Source organism: Chaetodon auriga, chromosome 11 (assembly GCF_051107435.1).
Source record: "Chaetodon auriga isolate fChaAug3 chromosome 11, fChaAug3.hap1, whole genome shotgun sequence".
NCBI lineage: Eukaryota > Metazoa > Chordata > Actinopteri > Chaetodontiformes > Chaetodontidae > Chaetodon > Chaetodon auriga.
In genome coordinates, this window is record NC_135084.1 from 12,895,745 (window position 1) to 12,918,207 (window position 22,463).

The window sequence follows — 22,463 nt, forward strand, 5'->3', positions numbered from 1 at the left end:
GGCCTCCTGGGAGACATATTTGTATTCATATAATGCAGGGCTGCCTGTTTGGTGCATTAATTGGGTCAAAACTTAGTAATCTGGTAGCATATCGTCAGAGTGGAGATATGAGCTCCCAAAGAACCAAGATTTGAGGAGCAGCCTGTCTTGTAGTGCAAAGGGTTCCTGCCTTTCAGACCAGTTTTCTACAATTATTGAGCAGGCAGAAGTTGGAGTGAAGAGTGAGGAAATATTTCCTGACCATGTGTGCTCTGGATAAATTGTATTGTGCACTAGGAGGCAATATTCCAAGGTGGCATAATACAACTGTGGAAATTGTTTATTTTCATCCATCCTCCTGCCACCATTCATCCATACTCTTGCCAGCAAATACAATGACATTGTTTCTGAGACAGCTGGGGAATGTTCTAGCCATCACCCCCAAAACCAGGTGCCTGCCAAAACACTGTGTGGAGACTGGCTATAAGCAATCTGAGTTCAGACCACAGCGAGAACAAAGAGAAAAACACAGAGACTACTTTTAGCACTCAGGTTAAACAGCAACATTAATAACGCTGTGCCACTGGTGTGTTGACAAGGTAGGAAACTGTGCTTTGGTCCGATATTGATGCTTGAATAACATCCTGTCATGCTTAACTCGCAATATATGGAGAAATTACTGATATGCAACTTTAATACTTAACATGTCAGATACAGATAATTCAAAGAAGAATTTGGGACACCCCCTAAACCCCCAGTCCTCATAAAAAATAAACATTTATTTCTACACGTATAAAAGAAAAAAAAACAAAAAACAAAATCAGGCATCTTGAAAGAAAGAGTCCAGTTCCTCCGTCATCTCGGCCAAACCCTGCGAGGCGTTCGCTGCTGCCTCCCGGGCACTGCCGGATCCTCTGCCGGCAGCGCTGTCCTGTGACCTCTGTGGGGCGTCCGTCTCTCGCTTTATGTCCTTGCCTCCGCCCAAAACTCTCTGGCTCTCAATAAAGTACTGGTTGGGGTGATTGAGTGAGAAGCTGGCTTCTTCAATCTGCTCCATGAAAAGAGAAAACAGGAGAAGAAGGACAAGAGAGTCTTAGTCTCAGTCACAGTCACAGAATTGGCAGGTTAGTAGCGAACACTGATTCACTGTAACAATTCAATATTCCTTTATTCGTCCCGCGAGGGGAAATTCCAGAACGTCAGCTTTTATAAGATCTTCGAACATCTGCTTCATCGGGGACAACGTGGAATGATTCACTAACAAATTACTAATCTATAAAAAAATAATGATCACGGGCATATGAGCGAGCTAAGTCGCCTGCTAACTATTCCATCAGAGCACAGCGAAGAGACGAAATGCCCTTTCCGGAAATAAAATGTCAAAATCACTCATGGTGAGTAAAAACCTATGAATCAATTAAACACATTAAGCTCGGCCTCCTCCAAACGCTCTTTGTGTGACCTTTTCCATCATTGTTTTTAAAGTTAGGTAATAGTGATTGAGGTTTTCAAAGCCCTTCATATTGAAGGAGCTCATGTTTTAAATTACTAGGACAGGATTGTACACAACAGCATGAGCGCCTGTCAAGTGCCAAAAACAGATGAGGAAGGAGACATTTTATTCGCCATTTCTACCTGTTGAGACTCTGGAGTGAAGAAAATCATTTCCTAAAACTAATTCTGAAGTACTTTAAAGGCAGTTATGTGAGGATTTTACTGCTTCCCAGAAAAACACTTCAGTGTATCTGAAGGAGGCTGAAAGGGTCGTTGATTAATACTGAGTACTGGGTGCTGCTGAGATTTCTCACCTGCACTCACACAAACAAAGAACACACAAACATCCATCTGTTAAGTCTTTGCTTTAATCAGCTGGTACCTTCTGAATAGTGTGAATTCAACTGAAACTGTCATGGGAAGCAAATTCATTCATTTTATGCGACTGTGGGACACAACATCATTGTTTTCCTGTTCAATTGTTTGCATTGACTAAATGAATACACATGGAGTGATTGTAAGCAAACACATGCGACTCGGCATTCTTCCATTAAAGCTACAAAGCAGCACGATAAAGACGCCCAGAACTGTAGATTCTGAACAGAAGAGTTAAAGGAAGTGAAGGAAAATGCTTCTTTGTGGTTTTTCTGGTCAAAAATGAACATGTCCGTATGTTAAGCCAGAGCTATGAGGAGATTAGCTTGGTTAGCTTCTTTGCCTTCCTTTAAAACCACAACTTCTCTTTTTTAACATTTATGTTTGTCTACCAATTAAACAAATGGGACACAATGTGTTAATTGGTGGCTTTTAGAGGTACTGGTACTGCAGATGGATTGTTTTAACTTCAGAAAGAGCCAAGCGAGCAGTTCCTCCCCGTTTGTTTCCAGTCGTTATGTTATGCTAAGCTAAAGCTAACCGTTGCTGGGCTCTAGCTTCACATGAGGTTGAATTGATCCTCTGATCTGTTCACATTTTTTTTTTTTCAATCCCTGCTTTTCTCCAAAACAAGGACCTTGAGTGTGACTGAGAGGGATGATGACTCAAGCATCTAAACTAAAACAGATTAAGTTAAATAAGTATCCACAGGGGACAAAATAGATCTGAATGCTGTAATAGACCAATGAAAATTAAGTGGCTATGACAGCCAGCTAATGATGGAGGGGGTGACAGTTCTGGGTCTCCCTGAGCCTTCATGCATGCGATGTAAAGACCAAAGCCCCTGCTCTGACACAGGTAGCTACAGTTCCTCCCTCATTCAAATGAAATCTGCTTACATTGTGTGTCAGCTCAAAGTACTTCTGGCATGCCAGCTGATAGTGCATTCCTTTAACCAGCTCCAGGATCTGCAAAAAAAAGGAAAAGTAGAGGAGAGAAAAAGACAAGTTCCAAGACGCCGCATTAGATTTTAATTTGACTGTTTTCTTACACCGTTGAACTGTTACACCTCAGATACTGACTCAGTACATTTACAGTGGATACTGTCAACACTTTGCGTAGCTGCATGCCGCTATTCAAAACTGTTTTAATTGGCTTTCGGTCAACTACCTCCACAAACATTCCTCATAAATCATAATGACAGCAGTGACTCCATCCTTCAAGAGATCTTTGCAGATGTAATGAGAACAGATCACGGGCTTGTTTGGGATCATTTAAATATTCATGCCCCCAGTCAGCTCTTTGTAGAACAACCGTTGGCAACAATTACACCTTCAAGTCTTCTGGTACAACTACATTTTGGCATCTCCTGTTTTTGTCTTGGTGGTTTTCTGAAGCTGTGTAAAGTTGAAAAGCGAGGATGTGTGTGGGTGTTTTAAAGTCCAGGCTTTGGCTGGGTCACGTACGTGCTGTCACATTCCTGCACTGAATCCACCACAGCGCTAGCGTGACTATATATACTCAGGGTGACCGACCTGCTGAAGAATAAATTCAAGGTCTCTTCAGCATTCACCAGGAGAGAGGAATCTTCTGAGGGATCTGCCTGTATTTGGCTCCTTCATTATTCCCTACATTCCTGAAGGCTGCCTCCAGCGTGATACTGCCACAAGCATGCTCAGCACTGGGGCTGCTATTAGATGAGCTGTTCTCGGTCTCTGTCTGATATTGCAGTTTTTATGATTTTGTTTAGTGGAATACCAGGAACATTTGCAAAAATGCACACAGAAGAGTGATTATAGAGGGGGAACTCTCACTGTGCTGCGAGTTCTGCTTCTATTCTATATAAAGAGCAAATATCACACCTCCTATTTCTGATGGGTGATTAGCAGCAACATGCCGAGCATCAACCAGACACTTAATCATAATATTACAGCGTCATCTACCTTTACAAGTTTTTCTGAAATAATCCACTTTCATGTAAAGATGTTGTTGGTCATCCAGTTAAAACAGCACTAAAGGACATCTGTAGGACTTTGTCACTTGTGTCCATGCAGACTTTAATGAAATTCAGTACAGACGTTCATGGATGAATCCAAATAATTTTGGCAGTCCTGACTTTTCATCACACTTCCTGTGAAAAGCAGTTTCCTCTGGCATCGCCATAACACTGACACTTGTGTGTTTGAGAGAAATATTAAAACTATTGCTTTGGATTGTCCTGAAATAAGGATAACACATAACTTAATGGTGGGACACGAAAGCATTTTTACCTCACAAAAATAAAAATTAGTACTTTAATTTTTTGCCTAGAAACATGTTATTTTTAATTTACCCAACACCCAAATACATCTGCCCTCTGCTCAAAGGCAGATGCCACTGCGGCCTCAACAGCCTTGTCAAGCTGCATTCTGTATGAAAAAAATAGTGTCAGCACAATTTCTCTGTTCAAAATGTTTATTCCTCAGTCGCAGGTTGGGGTCTGCTATCTGCCTGACGGTGGTTAATGCCAAGTCAGGGCTGCTAATACTTTCAACTTGTGTATTTCCTTCTCTATACACTGTATGCACATTTTCAAGGCTCTGCTTTCAGCTACTGAGGGCCTGAAGAGTCTTACCATTTGCTGGTTTAGACAGACTTTATAAACCCATTTACAAAAAAATCAGTGTATATTTACTCAGCTTCATGAGATTAGGGTAGAAATGTAATACAGGAGATGTTAGAAGCAAATAATGGCTGGAAGACCACTGACAGACTGATGGACCAGCACCCACCTGACTGATTCCACTGGGAGACACCTTGTAGAACTGGAGCTTCTGCTTCAGGAGCTCTGGGTCGCTGTGTCGGAATGGACATCCTACAAATGTGAAAAAAAAAAAAAAAATGTAATTAAAACAAATAAAATACTCAGCATATGAACATGATTTTGGTAAATGATATTTACAGTCAGTTTTGTCAGTATTTCCAAGCCAAGTCCTTTCACGAGAAAGCCTGATAATGACTGATGAGTGGCTTATCACATGGGTAATGGCTCCTTCCAACAGCCGTCAACTCACCATGATGGTCGCCTTGGCTGGGTGCGTTTGATAAAATCACCTTCATGCAACTGTAGGGGGTGTAGTCTGCTCGCTTGCCTTCTTTGCCAAACATGTGGCGTATGCCGTAGGCATATGCTTTGTCAAACTACAGAGAGGGGGAGAGAAGAGGGGAGAGAGGAAGAAAAGGCATTAGTGAGGATGAGAATGTAAGAGGGACAAGGTTGGGGTGAAAAGAGACATTGTCATACATCATGTCAGTTTTGACAGGGTGTTTTCCTCAATGAAATATAGAGCTATTAGAGAGAACCTGCTGTAGAGGTGTCGCCACACTCGAGAAAGCTGAATTATGGATACCGTGATATGACCATCTTTCCCTCTCATTGCTTTTGCCCCTTGTCCTGCTGCGCACTTTGAATCAATATGAAGAGGATGTTTTAAATAAAAGAATAAATGCAGGACATTGAAATGCGGCGTACCAATATTCAGTGCAATGTGCCCACCATTCCCACCCAGAAACACAGCACTTCAACATCTATTGCTCACTGGGAAAAATAATCACCAACTCCAGTTCAAATGCATAAGGACATCCATGTTAATATGGAGCTGAGACGATCGGTCGATTGACAGAAAAGTGTTGTACTATATTCTTGATTTTTTGGCCAAAAATGTGTTTTGTGAGATCACAGTGACCTCTGACCACCAAAATCTAATCCGATCATCCTTTAGTGGAAGTTAACGTTTGCACCATATTTGAAGAAATTCCCTTAAGGTGTTCCTCAGATATACTGTATTCACAATTTCTTGCCCTTTTCTGATTTACAGCTCTGAGTTATTACTAACAAACATGCTGCTTTCTCAGTCAGACAAAACTAGGTCTCACCTAATCTTACACCATGTGTCGAAGACCACGCCGCAGCAGGATCTGATTTCAGTCGAACTACGTATGCGAGTCCCTGATTTAATATCTGAGGAAATCTTTATACAATCTTCAGAAAAGCAAAACATCAAAGTCAAGGACACGAGCGAACCACATCAACAAACTCTTAAGTGCCAGACTTCTGCAAAACCTTCACAACATCTTCTGTCCAGTTTGCTCTAAACAAACAAACAAATAAAAACCTTAATGCGTTTTGATGGGGGTCATTGCACACAATCTTCACAGCGAACCCCCTTTTATATGTACGCTGCTTATGTGCGACCAGAAAAAAATGAATTACAGGGACCCTGCCTCTGAAAATCAAACAATAAAATACACACGGTGCGCTCCGACAGTGGCAGAACACAATCACCATGACTGCACCCATCATAACGCATTAATGCTGCAATAAAACCCTTGAACTTGCTAATGTGACAAGCTGCAGTGGCAATTTAAAAATCCATAAAATCTTTTTTAAGTACAATAAATCAAATATTAATTATGTAGAGCTTCTGAGGATTCAAGAAGCCATTTTCTGATTTAAGACCCCCCTACTCTATTAAAACGAACCCTGGAACTCCACTTGCACTAAAGTGTGTTTAATATGTATTATGTGAAATAATTAGGAAATAAAAAAATCCTATGTGGTCCCCAAAAAAAAGTGATACAAAGACTGAGAAATTATATGGTATTAAACTTTCACTTCTTCCAGGTGAGTTGGGTCTGACTTTTTTTTTCCTAAACGTGGTGATTAAAGATATAACTTCCCAAGAACAACGGCTTATAAACGGGCTCTTTCTTAAATGCGGGGATTAACCACAAACTGCTCTATACTTAAACCTTCAAAAAATGAAACTAATATGTAATAACAGATTACAGCGAGCCACTTTCGACTTGCCATTTTCTAAAGGCATCCTCAAAAACAGTGTTGAGATTGCCCTCAGCAATCAGATGTAGTACAGTGCAGCTTGCAGTTCAAGTTGTCCTATTTTTCACTCACATTAAATGTAAGTCCTCTCCATATCTTTTTTCCCCCCTCTTTTAATCACCAATTGCATTCCTACACTTCAGCCTACATTTTAGATAATCCTGGATATACTCTAATACAGCTGACCTCCAAAATGAGGGAATTTAGAGAAACAGAGTCTAAACACGAGCACAAAAGCTGTATTAAAGGAGCAGAGCCTCAGCTCTTCTAGTGCACATCTTGGCTCATGGGGCTACATCACTGTAACATCCCCCCACACTCTAGGACACATTCACAAAAACCTGCGGCAATGGAGACAGAGAAATAGGACACAATCAAAGGGATTATGTACGTGTGTGTGTGCGTGCATGTGTGTAAACTTGGCATGGCTTCTTAGGCTGAGTCCATAGTGACTGATATGCCTGTAGCTCCAGTTCCTCCTGTATGTAATACCATTAAAATACTTCCCTTTCTAATCTGCACTACAGGCATTTTCAGAACCTATAAACAATAAAAGGTGAGGGACTATAAAATACTGCGAGTGCACACAAGTTAAGAAGTTTGATGTGGCAGAAAAGAAAGGAGTGCTTTTTCAAAGGTCATTTACACACAATGCGCACGAGTAGACTTTTAAATTAAAAGGCAATGGAGACGAATTATAACTGCAAAGTCTCTAAAAGACTGCGACAAGACTCCTGCAGAACCTAAAAGTTGCACCGTGCATCACATCCAGGAAGAGATTTGGCACTACTGTTTGCACTGTAGGAGCTGCTTACAGTCACCAACAGTGAACTCACACACCCTCTCTATTCTCTGATGCTACAAGGTGATTAACAGCATTATGACTAGCTGTTCATTTAGGTGTGTGTCTGTCCACTGTCCACTGTAGATCGTGAGAAGTCCTGAAAAGTTCACCTCTAATTTCCCTCCAGCAAAAATAGTGCAGCTAACCACCAGAGGCTGGTGGGGAATTGAGGCAACAACATCCAGAATCTGTAAAGTTTTGCACAGAAATACATTTGAGCTTTATGGATTATATTAATGCCAAACTGACAAGAAGACTGTTGACATATGACGCCTTTTATCTTGTGTTTCTACAGTCAGTATGTCATATTTTATAAAGGGAGTTTGGTGCAATATGCCAACGCAGAGCGTAAGTCAAACACGGTGTGTACATTTTTCAACGCTTTGTCACCGCCACAGAAACTCAAGGTAAATGCTAAAGTACACTAAGGCTGTCTGACATTCACTGACTGCGGTTAGTTATTGGTTTGATTGATTGTTTACGGTCGAAAATGTGTGCTGATATTGATTATTAATGGTGGCTGACCGGGCTAATTGTCGGCTAATTGTCCTCAGTTTCTATCGGCAGTGTGCAGTAAATGGTCGGCGCCCTTCGTGTGTGTGTGTGTGTGTGTGTGTTGTTCAACTACTTTCCTAAACACGACGTGCTTGATGGTGTTATTAATGACTCCTGATGAAACCTGAAAGCTCAGCATTCCCACTGCCCTTTTCTTAGCTTCCCTTTTAGCAACATTAAGAATTATTCACCCAGAAGCAGCTAATATTTCTCTGTATAAGATGACCTCTTCTTTCTGTCAGCTGCAGCGTGTCTGCAGTGTATCTTGTCACGAGAAGAGACAAGTAGTCTCACCTTGAGAAGTTTATCATCAGTGTGTTTAATGTTTAATGTGTAAAAAAGTGCTTTAAGTCGTTTTTGTGACTCAACCTCTAATAGTTGCACGGATACTGAAACTTGTACAGTGTAATTATCACTTATCATTATTGCATCATTGGTTTTAGCCCTGGTGCCCCACTAAATTTGTATTTCTTAAAGGCGCAAGTGCATGCATTAATACTTAGTTTCAGACCTCATAAACCCCATAAACATTTCTCATAGTGATCCCTTTGATTTTGAAAGAATTTGTGAATTAGACAAGTGTACAAATGTGCTGAAATGTACTGAAAACACTAATGATTAAAAAAAAAACAAACATGGCATACATTTGCAACCAGTCTTTGAGAGCAGTTAATATAAAGTGGCGTCTAATTAATCTCTTCCATTGTTGGAACAGACCCCAGAGGAAACCAAACCTATAAAATGAAAAATGGTGCCAGTTAGTGGAAATTAATTAACCTGAAGTTAACATCTGTAAAACAAGCAGTTCAAAAGCAGTCCTACCCCAAGGCAGAAAGAGCACACTAAGATGAGGTACAAATAAGGCCCTCTCCAAATGAATAGGCTAACTTCCATGGCAAGAAAAATGGATAGATCAAGTCGATTTCATCAATTTTCTCTCTCCCTCTAGTCTAATATTACATTGCCTCTTTCTCCAGGCCTTCCTTTCGGCATCGCTGCCTCCCATCTTTTTCTCTTTGCCGGTCGCATACTAATGAGCAGGCTTTTGTGCAGCCTGCCACAAAGTGCATTCCCTGACTTAACACATACATCATTGTGAGAGCTGCGATCTGGTCAGCACCATTCTGCTGCCTCTGCTGTTGAACAAGTTCTGGGCTTTGTGCACAGCCCATCATGCTTTCTCGGGGAGCTTGTGCCTGAGAAACAAGCAGCTGCAGAAACGGAGCACCGGCGAGGGCTGTTACGTGAAGCCAGAGCGCTGTAGTCACAACCTGAGGGCCAGTAACAGATACCAGGACTTTACACCGCTTTGTTCATCTAAAAACAGGCTTTAACGAGCCTCGGTGGCAAAACGGCTCATTCAGCTATCCTGTTTTTGTAACGACGCACAAGATAATGAGAAATCTTTAGATGGCTCAACATTTTTTTTCAAATTTGATGGAGAATTGTGAAATGTTTTTGGACATAATTCAGCTTTTTTTGTGGCTTTGATGGTTTATTTTCCCATAATAACCAATATAGCACAACAGGTTTGTGTCTGTTCAATCAAAGTTATCAATGACATTAGGTTTGCTAATATCATTGATAGGTTTGCTTCAGACCAATGTTGACCATGTTCAGAGGATTTCTTTTCCCTCTTTCTACGAAGTTGTTGTTTTGCACTGAGAAAAGAGACGCGAGAAACCTTACAAGTCATTTTTGAACAAGTATGTGATTTTCAGCTAAAAGCTAAAAACATGAAGGACCCTGTATCTTTGTGCATCAGAGTGAATTCTTTGATGTGTCTTCTCATTACTCCTGAAACTGTAGCAACAGCAGGAAACAGAGGCTCAAGATATTCCCACAACACGCTTGGACACTTTGTCTGGCTGATGCAATCCACGTCCGTGGACTGGAAAGAGTGCAGACTACCTGGAGTGCCGTGCCAGCCGTGTGGTCCACTACTACAATCATTATTCAAAGATAACACGGCTCGGGAATCAAGGCCCTCGCCACGAACACTACTGTGCCAGATTCCTGCGCTGAGTGTCTATTCAGCTCAACACAATTAAAGGATTCTTGGCGCTCACCTAGCACCGTGTTAATACTGCATCTTTTGATAAGCACTCAAAAATGCAGCACACTTGTTGTGTGAGATTAAGCTGTTTGTGGGTGTTTAACAGTCAAACGGACAAAATTTATTAAGCTTGAACTTCTCAGTAATTTCACAGTATCATGGCCAGTAATTTGTAGTATTTGCATATTTAAGATTCAGTGATAACAGAAAAAGAAATATTAGGCCGATGGGTCGGGTAGTATGTGAGATTATCTGCAGAAAGATACACACACACACACACACACACACACACACACACACACAGACACAGACACGCACACACAAGTGAACGCACGAGCCCCTCCAGGCTTATGCCTGGTGGAGATAATAAGGCCAGACTTGTGAACCATGCACTCAAGCCAAGCAAAGACAGACACACTGTGTAACAGCATAACTGCAGGTATCTAAGGACCCAATTAGGAAACAGAACTTAATGCTGCGACTGTCAGAAATGTAAACAGCAAAATTGTGTGAGAGCTGTTAAATAAATGCTGGTATAGTCCAGGCCCGTGTAAAATACATTTCATGAAGATTTACAAAAGGGATACAGAGAATGATCATTTCTTCTGAACCGCACAGTGTGAAATTTTGACTGTTCTGTTCAAACCGTTCCATCGTGTGGCGTCTCCGGTCGCCACGCTCTCTCATTCACATGAGGAGCGGTGGTTCTCCACAATGCAGAACAATTTCGCAGTCTTCACTGTGTCTCTGTCTTCTATTGAGAGACATAATAACTGAACCCACGACCACTTAAGTCTTCATTAGTCTCACCGCAGCACTGTGTGCAAATAATGATACCAGTGAACTTTCTTTTAATCAATGGAGCTTTGATGGGGTCACTTCATCACCAATGAAACAGCATCACCCATTTAAGTGTTGAATAGCACTCAGGAGAGGGAGAGACATTCAGCCATTCAGACTGCTGTCCTGTAGTCCACTAATCTGGTGTTCAAGGATAAACTTGGGAGGAAAAAAGAGGGTATTTTATCAGGTTGTATAGAATTCAGCATATACAAGCCTAAAAGAAAGTATTTGGTAAAAAAAGAATAATTCTAGATCTTTTTAGGTTATTTTGGCAGTAATGTTGAATAAAGTTGAGTGCGTAATGTAAAATGAATAAATAAAATAAAAAATAGTGCCATCCACCAATGGCTTTTATGATATGGACGAATGGGTTATTGCATCGTGTTTCTTTATTATCTAAAATGACTGTAGTTAATTTCGTTGACTGTAATCTTCGAATGGCAATACTTGCCATAAATCTATCCTCTCGTCTCCCCTGGTCTCATTAAAGGTTGCAGCAGTATTGGAGTGAGCGGGGCAGCCCACATCAAAAGTTAAAGGGACGTTAAGAGGTGAAACTACAGCATTAATGTGTTAACATTACCTTGTCTGCATCCACCTTGCCTCTTATGAACTCTGACCTCCAGAACTGCAGCGCTTGCTCCAGAGAGAGGCCGATGCCTTTGAGGAAGAGGCCGTACTGCATGCGGCCACCGTGGCGGAGATGGTGGCTCTCTCTCAGGGTCTGGTGGAGCTGCCTCATGCAGAGTGGGAATGACTTTCCTGAAAGCTGGAGGCAGACAAACACTGATGACTAACATGCAGATTGCTGTAATATATCTGTGCTGTAAATATCTATTCTTATTCGCTCTTCACTTTACTTATCATTAACTCTACATCTTGCTTTTCTGCGGGGCTCATGTTGAACATAATGTGTATTGATCATCATTCTAGCCTTGCACCAGAATTACGACACAGTATCCCAACACAAATCCCATTTCTCTGCTTTTACACAATCCGTCCCTGAGCAGAACGGCACCTTGGACGTGACATTTCAGGAAGACGGTCAATGCAACTTACCGAATCAATTTGTTCCAAGGAGATTTTCCCAACATTCTTCTGGATGCTGTAATCCTGTCCCACATAGGCATGACTAAAATGCAACAAAACATATAAAAAAATGCATACATATATCAGGACTGTGACAAATAACACTGAGTTTCTTTACTGATATTAATGCAATATTAGAAGCTATCGGGGCTGCCGTGAAAACTGATTATCTTTTCGGAGCCATCTTTCCTCAAAGTAATCAGGTCTGTTTGATAGAAAGTAAGATTAAGACCGGACGTTAAAGCCCAGACAAAATAATTAAAAGAAAAAAACGTAAATGACAAACATCCCCTGTGACCTGCTGCCAAACAAACTGAAATCTGTTAAGCTGCTATCAGTAGATTTTTAAGTCGATGATTTTGGCAACCCCTAGAGTCTCACATTGTCTTCCCCTCACTATAGAGATTACTGGCCTGCCCACTAATCTCAACAACCTGCCCACTAATCCCCATCAACCATCAGGCAACATGACTTCTTCCACCCCTATATTCATGTTCTTACTTTTATCTAAAGTAAGATAAACACCCTCGGTGTCTTCTGAGCCGCTCTCCTTTTGTTATTGAAGCTGAAGTCTGCTGCTATTAAGGCACCATTCAATGCAAACTCTGTGCGCTGATTCGCATTAACTTTCAATGATGGACAAGGTTTTTACATTAAGGCAGGTATCTATCTGCCTGAGCAGCAGATGTTAGCTGCAGCTCCTACTGTCTGATCAAACATGAGAACTACAAAACATGGCAATGGAGGACTGATAGAAGACACAGTTTTAGAGAGGTGCTCCAGGAACAGGCTTGCATTGCATTTTGGGTGAAGTCTAACCTTCAAAGTCATCAAGAAAAGCAACATCTTTTACTGCATCATCTGCACTGTGTCCACATCACAGGCTCTGATCACAGTTACTCACACTATGACACAGAATTGGACTCAGTCACTCAAACAAAAGGAATAGATGATGTTGAGGATGTACAGCCAGGCACCACAAGTTCACACATCTGGACTTGTCTGCGGGGACACATTTTACTCAGACAGCCACAAACCTCCATCGTTCTTTGATGCCAAAGATTAATCCTGCTAAATCTTTCTCAACAGAGTCCGAGCAAAGTGGCAGCGAAGTTATTCATCTCACTGCTTACCTGAGGTGGTTAAGGAGCGGTTGGAGCCGTTCATCAGAAAGCACCGCTGGTAACGAACGGGCTGTCAGCTGCAGAGGAGATGGACATCGCATGAGTAATGGTAAATAGTGTTGGTCAAAGAACAGCCCAACACTGCAGGTTAAGTGAAGCAAAGATTAATGACCGCACACAACAATAATTAACGAGCCATGGGTGCATTGGGTCCAAGCTTCCATGTGCAGAGATCTGATAAGAAGAAGAGAAATAGTGACTGCTGTAATTCAGCCTGAAAGGACACTTTGCTTAAAATGTTAAAGTTTGCTGCATAAAGTTATTTTCCTCTGCACCTTCTCTCACAAGTTATCCGTCTCTGACCCTGAACTGGGATATTTCTATGACACGATTAACTGGGAACTTTCCAGCTACCTGGAGAGGCCCTAAAAACTGGAAACCTGGCTGCAGGTCGATAAGAGAGCAGAATCTGTGTGTCGTGTAGCTCACATACAGGAGATGACCTGATTTGCATTATTCATTTATGTGCTTTAAGTTTGATGTTTCAGGTAACCAAACTGAGTTCTTCGGTAATCATAAGCTACCGTGTTCTTGTTGTTGCTTGTGTCAGTGATTAGAGACACTGGGCAGAGCACTCGGTCGCCCTCACCCTGGTGCATCGCTACAAATCCATTAAACCACCACAAACCTGACAACCTGACTAATAGACAGGAGGAAGAGTCGTGGCCCCAGTAACATCAACGGGGAACGGCGAAATAGCATCAAGCCAATGGGAGCGGGACTTCACTGACTGCGGCCTGGGCCTCCTAAGCAGTGTCCAGATTGACACTAGCATTTGATTTTGAAGGTAACCAAACAAACACTGCATCCGGCCTCATTTAAAGAATTACTAGTTCAAACTTGAGGAAGTATACACAATCACTTACTAAGTTTTTTCAGAACCACATTACCCAAATTCGTCAAAAACATGCAAACAGTTTAACCATTAAAATTCCCTCGGCTGTAAAAACAGGGCTACGACTGACTTTAGGTTGAGCAGAGGTTTTGTTTTTTTACAGTCTGAACACATATTTCCTTTTCAGCTGCCAGTCTGACTGAATCTCTTCATGTACGAGCAAACATATCCGTTCCCAACAAAAAGCTTTGCGTCGTCGATCTGCTTTATAAACATGACTCATCAGCAACAGGCAGAGCGCTTCGAGATCTGCCTTAAAAATGCACAAAAACAACTTAATGCACCATATTTCTGTTATTTCCTGTTGAAATGCACATCCAACCAACAACTGGAGTTATATGAGGAAGCAGCTTTCAATTTCATGCCTTTTTAATGACACATTTTCTGCTATGTCCCCATGTCGTCCCCAGTGGAGAACCATAACCATTATAGTAACACAGAAGCAGTCACAATGGCACAGTTACAAAAAAAATAGTTTGGGAGCATTATTTCATTCCAACAGTTAGTGGTCCGGATAATTACCAGGAAAATGGGAGAATGGCAGAAGTGGACCAAGTCTTTTATTTGTTTTTCTTTTCTCATTTGGAAAAGATGTTCCTGCCCGTTCCATGATGGAGGACATGTGTCCAGGTTAAAGCAAATCGACTACACGATGCCCGCTATGCCATCAGTAGCACAGAGGTAATGACTTTGACTGCTCCACCAAGAACAACACACAATCTAGTGTCCAATAGGACGGATTCACAGTCTGGTCCAGATTCTTCAGCTAACTTGTTTCTGAGAAATGAAAAGCACATAATAACAGCAGCAGGTTAAGGTTTTGTTACTCTGCATGCATTGAGATTAGTAAGCCTCATCAAAACTACTCCCAGAAATCACAATTTTGTAATTCTGCTCATCAAACATATTCCATTTGCCAGCAGTGAGTTTCAGATGATTGCTTCAATTTGCCAGTAGGCATTTTAGATTTTACAGAGCCCACCTCTTTGTGAGGACAGACGTAACCCAGAGACGCACAGACTCAAAGTGACAACTCAGTTAAATACAAGGGCAAACAACATAAAACCACAGAACAGAAATGGACCTTTGTTCCAACTGCCAGAGGATCTTCTATGTACAAATCAATGAAGTGGCCGTTCATGAGCAGACTCAAACAGCTACTTTGGAAAGACGCTGCATCTGGAGTCACTTTGACAGAGTGTTTTTCAGCACGACAAGGCAAACTGAAGAAGGATGCACGTGTGTCTGTGCACATGTACGAGAACTTGACCAATATACTGGATTGGCCAGTGTTATATTATTGCAGCTACATCTGCAAAACTCACACTGATATCTCATAAAATCTACATGTAGTCAAATTAGAAAGGAGACTTGGTTCAGCACAGTAATGATCTGCAGGTCTTTGGGCTTATTTCGTCATTTCCTCTCTATACTGTAGAATTCTTGCACCTCATTAATAGAAGTCTATTCATAAACCATTGAGTACCACTGCCTGTGGTTGCTGAGCGTGCTTGTGCCTGTTCCCCAGTGAGGACCCCTGAACACGATGTAACTGAACCATGGCTGTCTCCTCATATGTATTATAAAGAAGGCCTTTGGCTCCCAAAACATCACATTCCACATTCCTCGGGGCATTCAGCGCAATGCACAAGCGTGCCGCTATCACGCCTTCATAGCCCCCCTGCTTTTAGGGGAAAAAAACCATCATGCCTGTAGGGAAAATAAGCACTTTCATACTAGCTGTCCACAGTCTTCCCTCCAGACATTTAATGTCATGTGTGCATATTTATTCCCCTCATTCGAACCCTGCATTTCTTCAGCTTCCCTCGGGGGACTGAAGGGAACAACCGCAGTTGCAATTTAGTAATTTGCCTTATGGAACGAGACGTTCGGTATGGACAAAAGGCATTTACATAAACTGCATTTGCATGGAGTGGACATAACAGAAATACTTACAATATAACACAAAGTGAGGCTGTACTGGAGTGAGTCAGAAACAGTGTCGATTAAAATCTATGCAAGCTTTTAAGGTCAGAGTTGTTGGAATTGTATTGGAATGCATTGTATTGTAAGATGTTTCAGTTCAAGCACGTTCTACATACATAAAGGAACATTTATGCTATATGTTTACAGGATGAACTGTAGTGAAGTACACCTGAAGTTGTCATGTTTCTCTCATTCATTCTTCATCCTCTCCAGAACAGTGAAGGGCTGCAAACACTTACTGCAAGAGCTTTGGACAGCCTGGTGCGGAAATCATTCAGAACAATGGTGACGATGTCCTGGTGAGGGATGTACGCGTAGCCCGCTTTGAGGTACACCCTCCTTGTTCGCACCAGATCCAGAGCATCTTGAAATGGGACCTTTAAAAGAAAAGTTGGGAAGACAAAAAAAAGTTTAATGAATTGAAACGATAAGGACGATGATATTCGGTTAGCATGCGTGGGGAGTGTCGGGATGCTAAAACCAACTCTTTGCCCTTTGTAATTTTGGCTGCTTAATATATGATCCCAGGATTTACACTGCGACGTTCAATAAAGTGAGTGTGATGATTTACATTCTGCCAACGAATTAGACTGTCAGCAACAGCGATAAAATGTAAATTTAAAGTCAAGTAGCAGGCCGTGTCTTCTTCCCCCTTTGCTTTTGTGAACAGACAAAGCTGTAGATTTAAATCCATTCAACTGTGAAAGGCCATGACGGTGATCTGACAATCAGCCAATTACACTGCAGACCCTCTATTCAAACCGATTGAAGAGATTTCCTCACTTTGTGAACATTTTTTGACTTAACAACATTATGTCTAAAGATTTCTTTGGAAGTACAGCAAGAAACTCCGATGCAGAGTGGAAATTCTACATTTGGGAGAGCACGAATTCTCCAATAAGTTGATTTAAACTGCCTCAGGGACCTATAGTTGCGCATTTATTTTCTATCATAAGATGATCTCTCTCTATCTGACAAAATATTGGCCCCGCAGGTAGGCAGGAACTGAAGAACAAATTAGAATTAAGCAGACAAATCGGTGTTATACTTGAAAGTAATATGTTTTATTTTTAAAGAGAGACTGGGCAGCCCACAAGCAGGGCATTGAGTGGTACTCAGGCAGGTTTGGATTGCACTGTTCAGCTGACACTAATGATAAAGCTCATGTGGTAATTAGTCCAACAAAAGGCAGAAGTTAAGACAATCCAAACCCAAATGAATGGATTTACAACACTTCCTCTGCTGCCAAAAGGATACAAGTTTTTTCTGCAAATTGCACTAATTCATTTTGTCATTGTGGAAGATTGCCAAGTGTGTGAGTTGCTGGATGTAGACACCTCTGAATGGGACCCAAGCGATGTAGAAAGAGGGTTCATTTAGCCAAGGAATCATCCATTAGTCTGTAATGACCTTAAAAGGGGGTCTCCAGCAATTTAGCACCGCACACCCATAAAGTTGGGGGACTCAAGAGACAGATTTTAACAAGAGGGGTCAAACTTGAAGCAGCAGGGGCTGAGATACCCTGACTTTTAGTATCGAGTATGGGTCAAACTCTAAAGGCACTGCAATGATTTCCCATAATGCAATTCAAAAATATCTTTTGTTAGGCCTTCCCTGATGGGTAAACACAACAGCTTCTACCCTCCAGGGCAGCACTACTCAGAGCGACTAACCTCAACTTCATGTGTGAAACTGAAAATCCACAGTACAGAATTCCCGTTGTTTCAGGATTTGGGACATTTCTGCATCAAACTATACAGTCGGGGGAGGGGGGATTTTCATGTAACAATACTGTCTGGTTGTCTACCAATGTCCAGAATATAATTTATTTATTAAAGGTCCAACATTCAGACGACAAAATATTATGTTATAGTACTTTGTTTAGATCTTACCCACTATGTGAGAATTAAAAAAATCTAAATTGCAGAATAATGTTGCACATAAAAACAAGCGACATCAGCACTTAACATTCTTAGTAACTCACTTTGTAGAAGTCCTGATCCTCCACAGTGATTCCACTGACGGCGTAACTGGAGTTGACAAGTTTATCCAGTAGAGACTTCCTCTCCTCGACACTGATCTGAAAAGATATTGATGAGGAGGATGAATTTCAGTGAGGAGGTGCAAAGCCAGGACTGTGTCAGTGAAGGTTGAGGCTCGTGGAAACCAAACATCATTTATCACATGAATGCACCACTCCCATCCTGGCTTGACACATTATTCGTTGATGAATTATTACGTAAATTGTCATTTGCCCCTTGAAGTATTGACCTCTATTTTGTGAAAATATGCTGCAGTACGGAGATCTAAAGACACACTTTAAAGTACAATTAAACTAAACACACAGTAATTATTCACATGAGTAGCAACACTGCATTTTTGTACATTTCATCACTGAAATATTTGAAGCCTTTTGCCAAAAAAACTCTAGTGCAAGAAAAAACAATGTCTTTCAACAAAACAACTTTTTAAATCGCCACTGAAGGAAACCTTAAAACTCATGACTCCTGTGACAGTGAGCCAACAGCGCCATCTAGTGAAAATGTAAAGCAGGACATTACTCACTGAAATGCAAAAGGCTGAGGTGTCCACTTCAAATATAACCTCACTATCCCAAGAAGGTAAAGACGAATGTAAAGAAGGGGAAACTCACCGTGTCATACTGCAGATTATTTCTGTGAAGAAAATCAAGCTTTTGTTTTGGAGGCAGGTCGCTGAAGCGGTAGCGGAAAAGATCAACTTCCTGTTGTATGAACCACCGTCTCAGGTCCTCCCTTTAACAGGCCATTGGAAAATAAACGTTTATTCAGTTGCATTAATTGTTTTTCATGTGACAGCAGATATTGTGAAAGTACAGGCTTACGTTTGGCAGTAAGCAAGTCTGAGGATGAAGTGGGAGATGTGGTCCTTTCTTCGCTTCTCGTATTCGTTTGGTCCGCTCTGAGGTTTTCTGTCATCCTTAATGAGTTAAAGAGGGACAGTATTTTTAATGATGAAGGTGTTTTCATTACTCACTACTACTTCATTACTTTTGTTGTCTTGTTGGCTATAATGCTAGTTGAACAGTAAAATCAAAATGCCAGATATCTAAAATGGAGTTTTGTGACTGTATAAATAACAAAAGAACGTATCAAGTGCTTTTTTTAAAACTATAGTCATGTTTACAATAGCTGTATGCAGTCTTCCATTCATTTAGGCTTTAGCAATTCAGCTTTGTTTTGCCAAGTAAGCAGCCAACTCCATGCTCACTTCCTTGATCGCTTCTTCAATTTTAGACACTACCATTCACTTTATGTGTCATTTTCATGTATTTCTTTTTTGCCTGTCAGTCAGCTGCACAACTGTAAAATAATTTGATGGTTTTAAATGTTAACAGTTCGGTCAATTTAATCCTCATCTTACAAATTAATGTCATGTTTGCTATGAATTCAGCGGCTGCAGTTTGTGGTGCTGATAAATTCTATGATGTTATACAAATAGGTGTTGTTCTATTATTCTGTTCACCACATTTATATCAATTAGTGTGAGTAAAAAAAAAAAACACCTGTCAGTACAATGCAATATCATTCAACAGCACAATTAGATTAGTCTGCATTAGTTTCAGCTGGGTGTACCTAATAAACTGCCAACTGGATGTAATTTATGGTGGATCGGTGCAGTGTGACGTTATATGACATGTTCTCAAACCCTGCACTCTTCCTGTGAAAGCCAACAGCTGGTAAATGGCCATGGAGAAATAACTTTGTAATAGCCAGCGTTTAACTGCGCAGAGACAGGTCATAAATGTAGCATTGCTGAGCTTTAAAGCTGTTCTGATGTACATCATGCTAATCATACTCACAGCCTCTGGTCTGTAGGGGAAGTTCAGGGCTTTACACTCGCCGTCCAGTTTCTTTGTGTACTGCTCTGACAGCTTCACGTAGCTCACTCCCACATTCTCAACAGTCTTCAGCACTGCAGTGGAGTTAAAACAAGACATGCAAATACAAAGTGCTTTTCAACATGTCAAACAAGCATTTCACAACAACAGAGAGGACAACACTTGCATCCAGTTTCACGATTCAGATAAACCGAGGTCTCACATTTCAGTCTCTCCACAGCAAATGTCTCGAATTCACTGAGAGCGATGTTTTCAAGAGGAGGCTGCCCGTAGAACTGCAGAGCATGTCCATAGAGCTCCGCCTGAGAGTTGCTACTGGCCTTCAATCTTCTGCCAGAAAACTGCATCGTTCCTGATGATGACGGAAAACAAGAATGTTTTCAATAACACATGATAACATATCAAGAGATAATAGGCCACCAGCAGTCAGGGCTGGCATATCTGGTGCATGTGCAGCTTTTAATGTAGACAAGAAGCACACAGTGAGGTCCAGAGGAGTGTGAGTCGGAAGAGAAGTTCATGAATTGTGTGACTTAAATTGAATGGACTTCAGACATGGCAACTGTCAATGAATAGCAATCTCCTGACCCTATTTGCTCTGACAGGTCAAGTGATGCTGCAGTCCTCTTTACCAGAGCAAAAGCATTAAATTACTAGGTGATCTCTGTTATTCCCTTTGTGTCACCTTGTATAACTTAACATGTAGCCCCATAACATGGACAGCAGAGCTGGTATATGCGCTGACTAAACTGATTACAAATATGCTGACAATCACCATAGTAGCCCAGCTGTTATAGACTATGTAAGGGAGAAGAAATAAAGTACTTTCTACCTGTCAAAATATGTTTTATTTGGCGTAACTTGACCAGAAAGCTGCCTTCACTAAACTCCACATGGTACATTATGGAGTTATTCCAGCACGAGACAGACAATTGACCTGATGGTACTAGCTAGCTAGCGACTTGACAAGCTACGATGCGTCCAGCAGCTCGTTTAAAAACAAGTGTTGTCGCTCGTTACTCATAAAACCAGCGCAGTTTCGCTGAAGTTAACAACACAGTCTCCTACATTAGTCAACAACACGTATTCCAAACCGCGAATAGCTACTACTGCGTGGTGGAAGATACTAGCTAGCATGCAGCAAACTACTTACAGCAACAACCTCAACAGCTAATCACACGACTGGAACAACATTTAAATGATTAAATTGTCGTTATATTACCGCTTAGATGATAGAGTAGCTTCTTCTTAGCTCAATCCCGCCAAACAAAGTGGGATGTTCAACAAACGCGGGTACATGATGACGTCTTTAGACAACTCAGGAAGAGAAACCCAGTAGCAACGCGTGAGCACTCGTTTAGATGTTCCGGTCGACCCGCCAGTCCACTCCCCTTGATGCTGACCTCTATGAAAATATAGGATAAGACTGAATTACCCACTTTTGTATGATACATATCCAATACTCGTATAGTCGAAGAAGTGAAGATTTAAAATAAGCTATGGTTTATACATCTTGTCACTGTTATTACTCTGTTTTCGTACAGTGCAACATGAACTTGCGGGGGCATCTGTCCTTAATAACAAACGTACCCAGAACTAGTGGGTTGACCCCTAAACAGAGATGCAGATTTTTCTTTTTTCTACAGTAGAACATTAATAAGTAGCAACTATGATAGACCCGTGTATCTATGTATGGAGACAAATTTTGAAATTAATAATCGAAAATTGTTTTTCAAATTTAATGGAGACTTTGGAAAACTGAAGCGCTGAAAGATAAGGAAGTCTATCTGTAGTGTCCGCCCTCAAGCACGGAATCAGCCAATAGCAAACCTCCAAAGAAGGCTGTCAGAGCTGCGTCACTTCACCATCAGTTTCATGTCACTGAAAGGGCACCAAAAATTCATTGTATCTGACATTATATATGCTTCATTATACTGTAGCATGTAAAGGAAAACTTCATCAGCATTTTTATAGCTATTAATTAATTCTCAATATAATCAATTCATTATTTTGAAAACCAAGCTGTATTGATACAGCTTGGTTTTCGATATATGATATTTTGGATATTATTAATACATTTCTTACACGAGTTAATGAGGATAACTATTTTTATTAGTATGTTGTGTGACTATTTCTAATTCTTGATTGAAGAACCGGACACAGTGTCTATTTAAATGTGTTATGGCTTCGAGATTTAATAGGTGACTCCAAACCCTTCCACACCTTTTTTTATTTTTTATATTTTATGAAATAAGCTAGTTCAGAGAATGAATCTTGCATATTTTGTCTTATTATCTGAGGAGAATAGATAGTTTTATGTTCTGACATTTTTATTTGGTTTCATTGTTAGTGCTGGCAGCCAAAAACTTCATTGTTTGGGCTGGCAGCCAAAAACTTTCTAACT

The 22,463-nt window shown here is 41.0% G+C and overlaps 1 protein-coding gene across 1 annotated transcript; it reads right to left on the reverse strand.

Annotated features, from left to right (window-relative positions):
- Positions 1–286: 286 nt before the first annotated feature.
- prim2 (DNA primase subunit 2) lies at positions 287–21,414 on the reverse strand. The gene is made up of 14 exons (XM_076742267.1): positions 21,282–21,414; positions 20,262–20,411; positions 20,021–20,133; positions 19,043–19,137; positions 18,833–18,953; positions 18,164–18,259; positions 16,419–16,556; positions 13,248–13,315; positions 12,085–12,157; positions 11,609–11,794; positions 4,902–5,028; positions 4,620–4,702; positions 2,748–2,816; positions 287–1,027 (listed from the first exon to the last, which is right to left on the reverse strand). Exons 2-14 carry the CDS (start codon positions 20,404–20,406, stop codon positions 800–802), a joined length of 1,542 nt encoding a protein of 513 aa, XP_076598382.1. The 5' UTR covers positions 20,407–20,411; positions 21,282–21,414; the 3' UTR covers positions 287–799.
- Between the last annotated feature and the right edge of the window lie 1,049 nt (positions 21,415–22,463).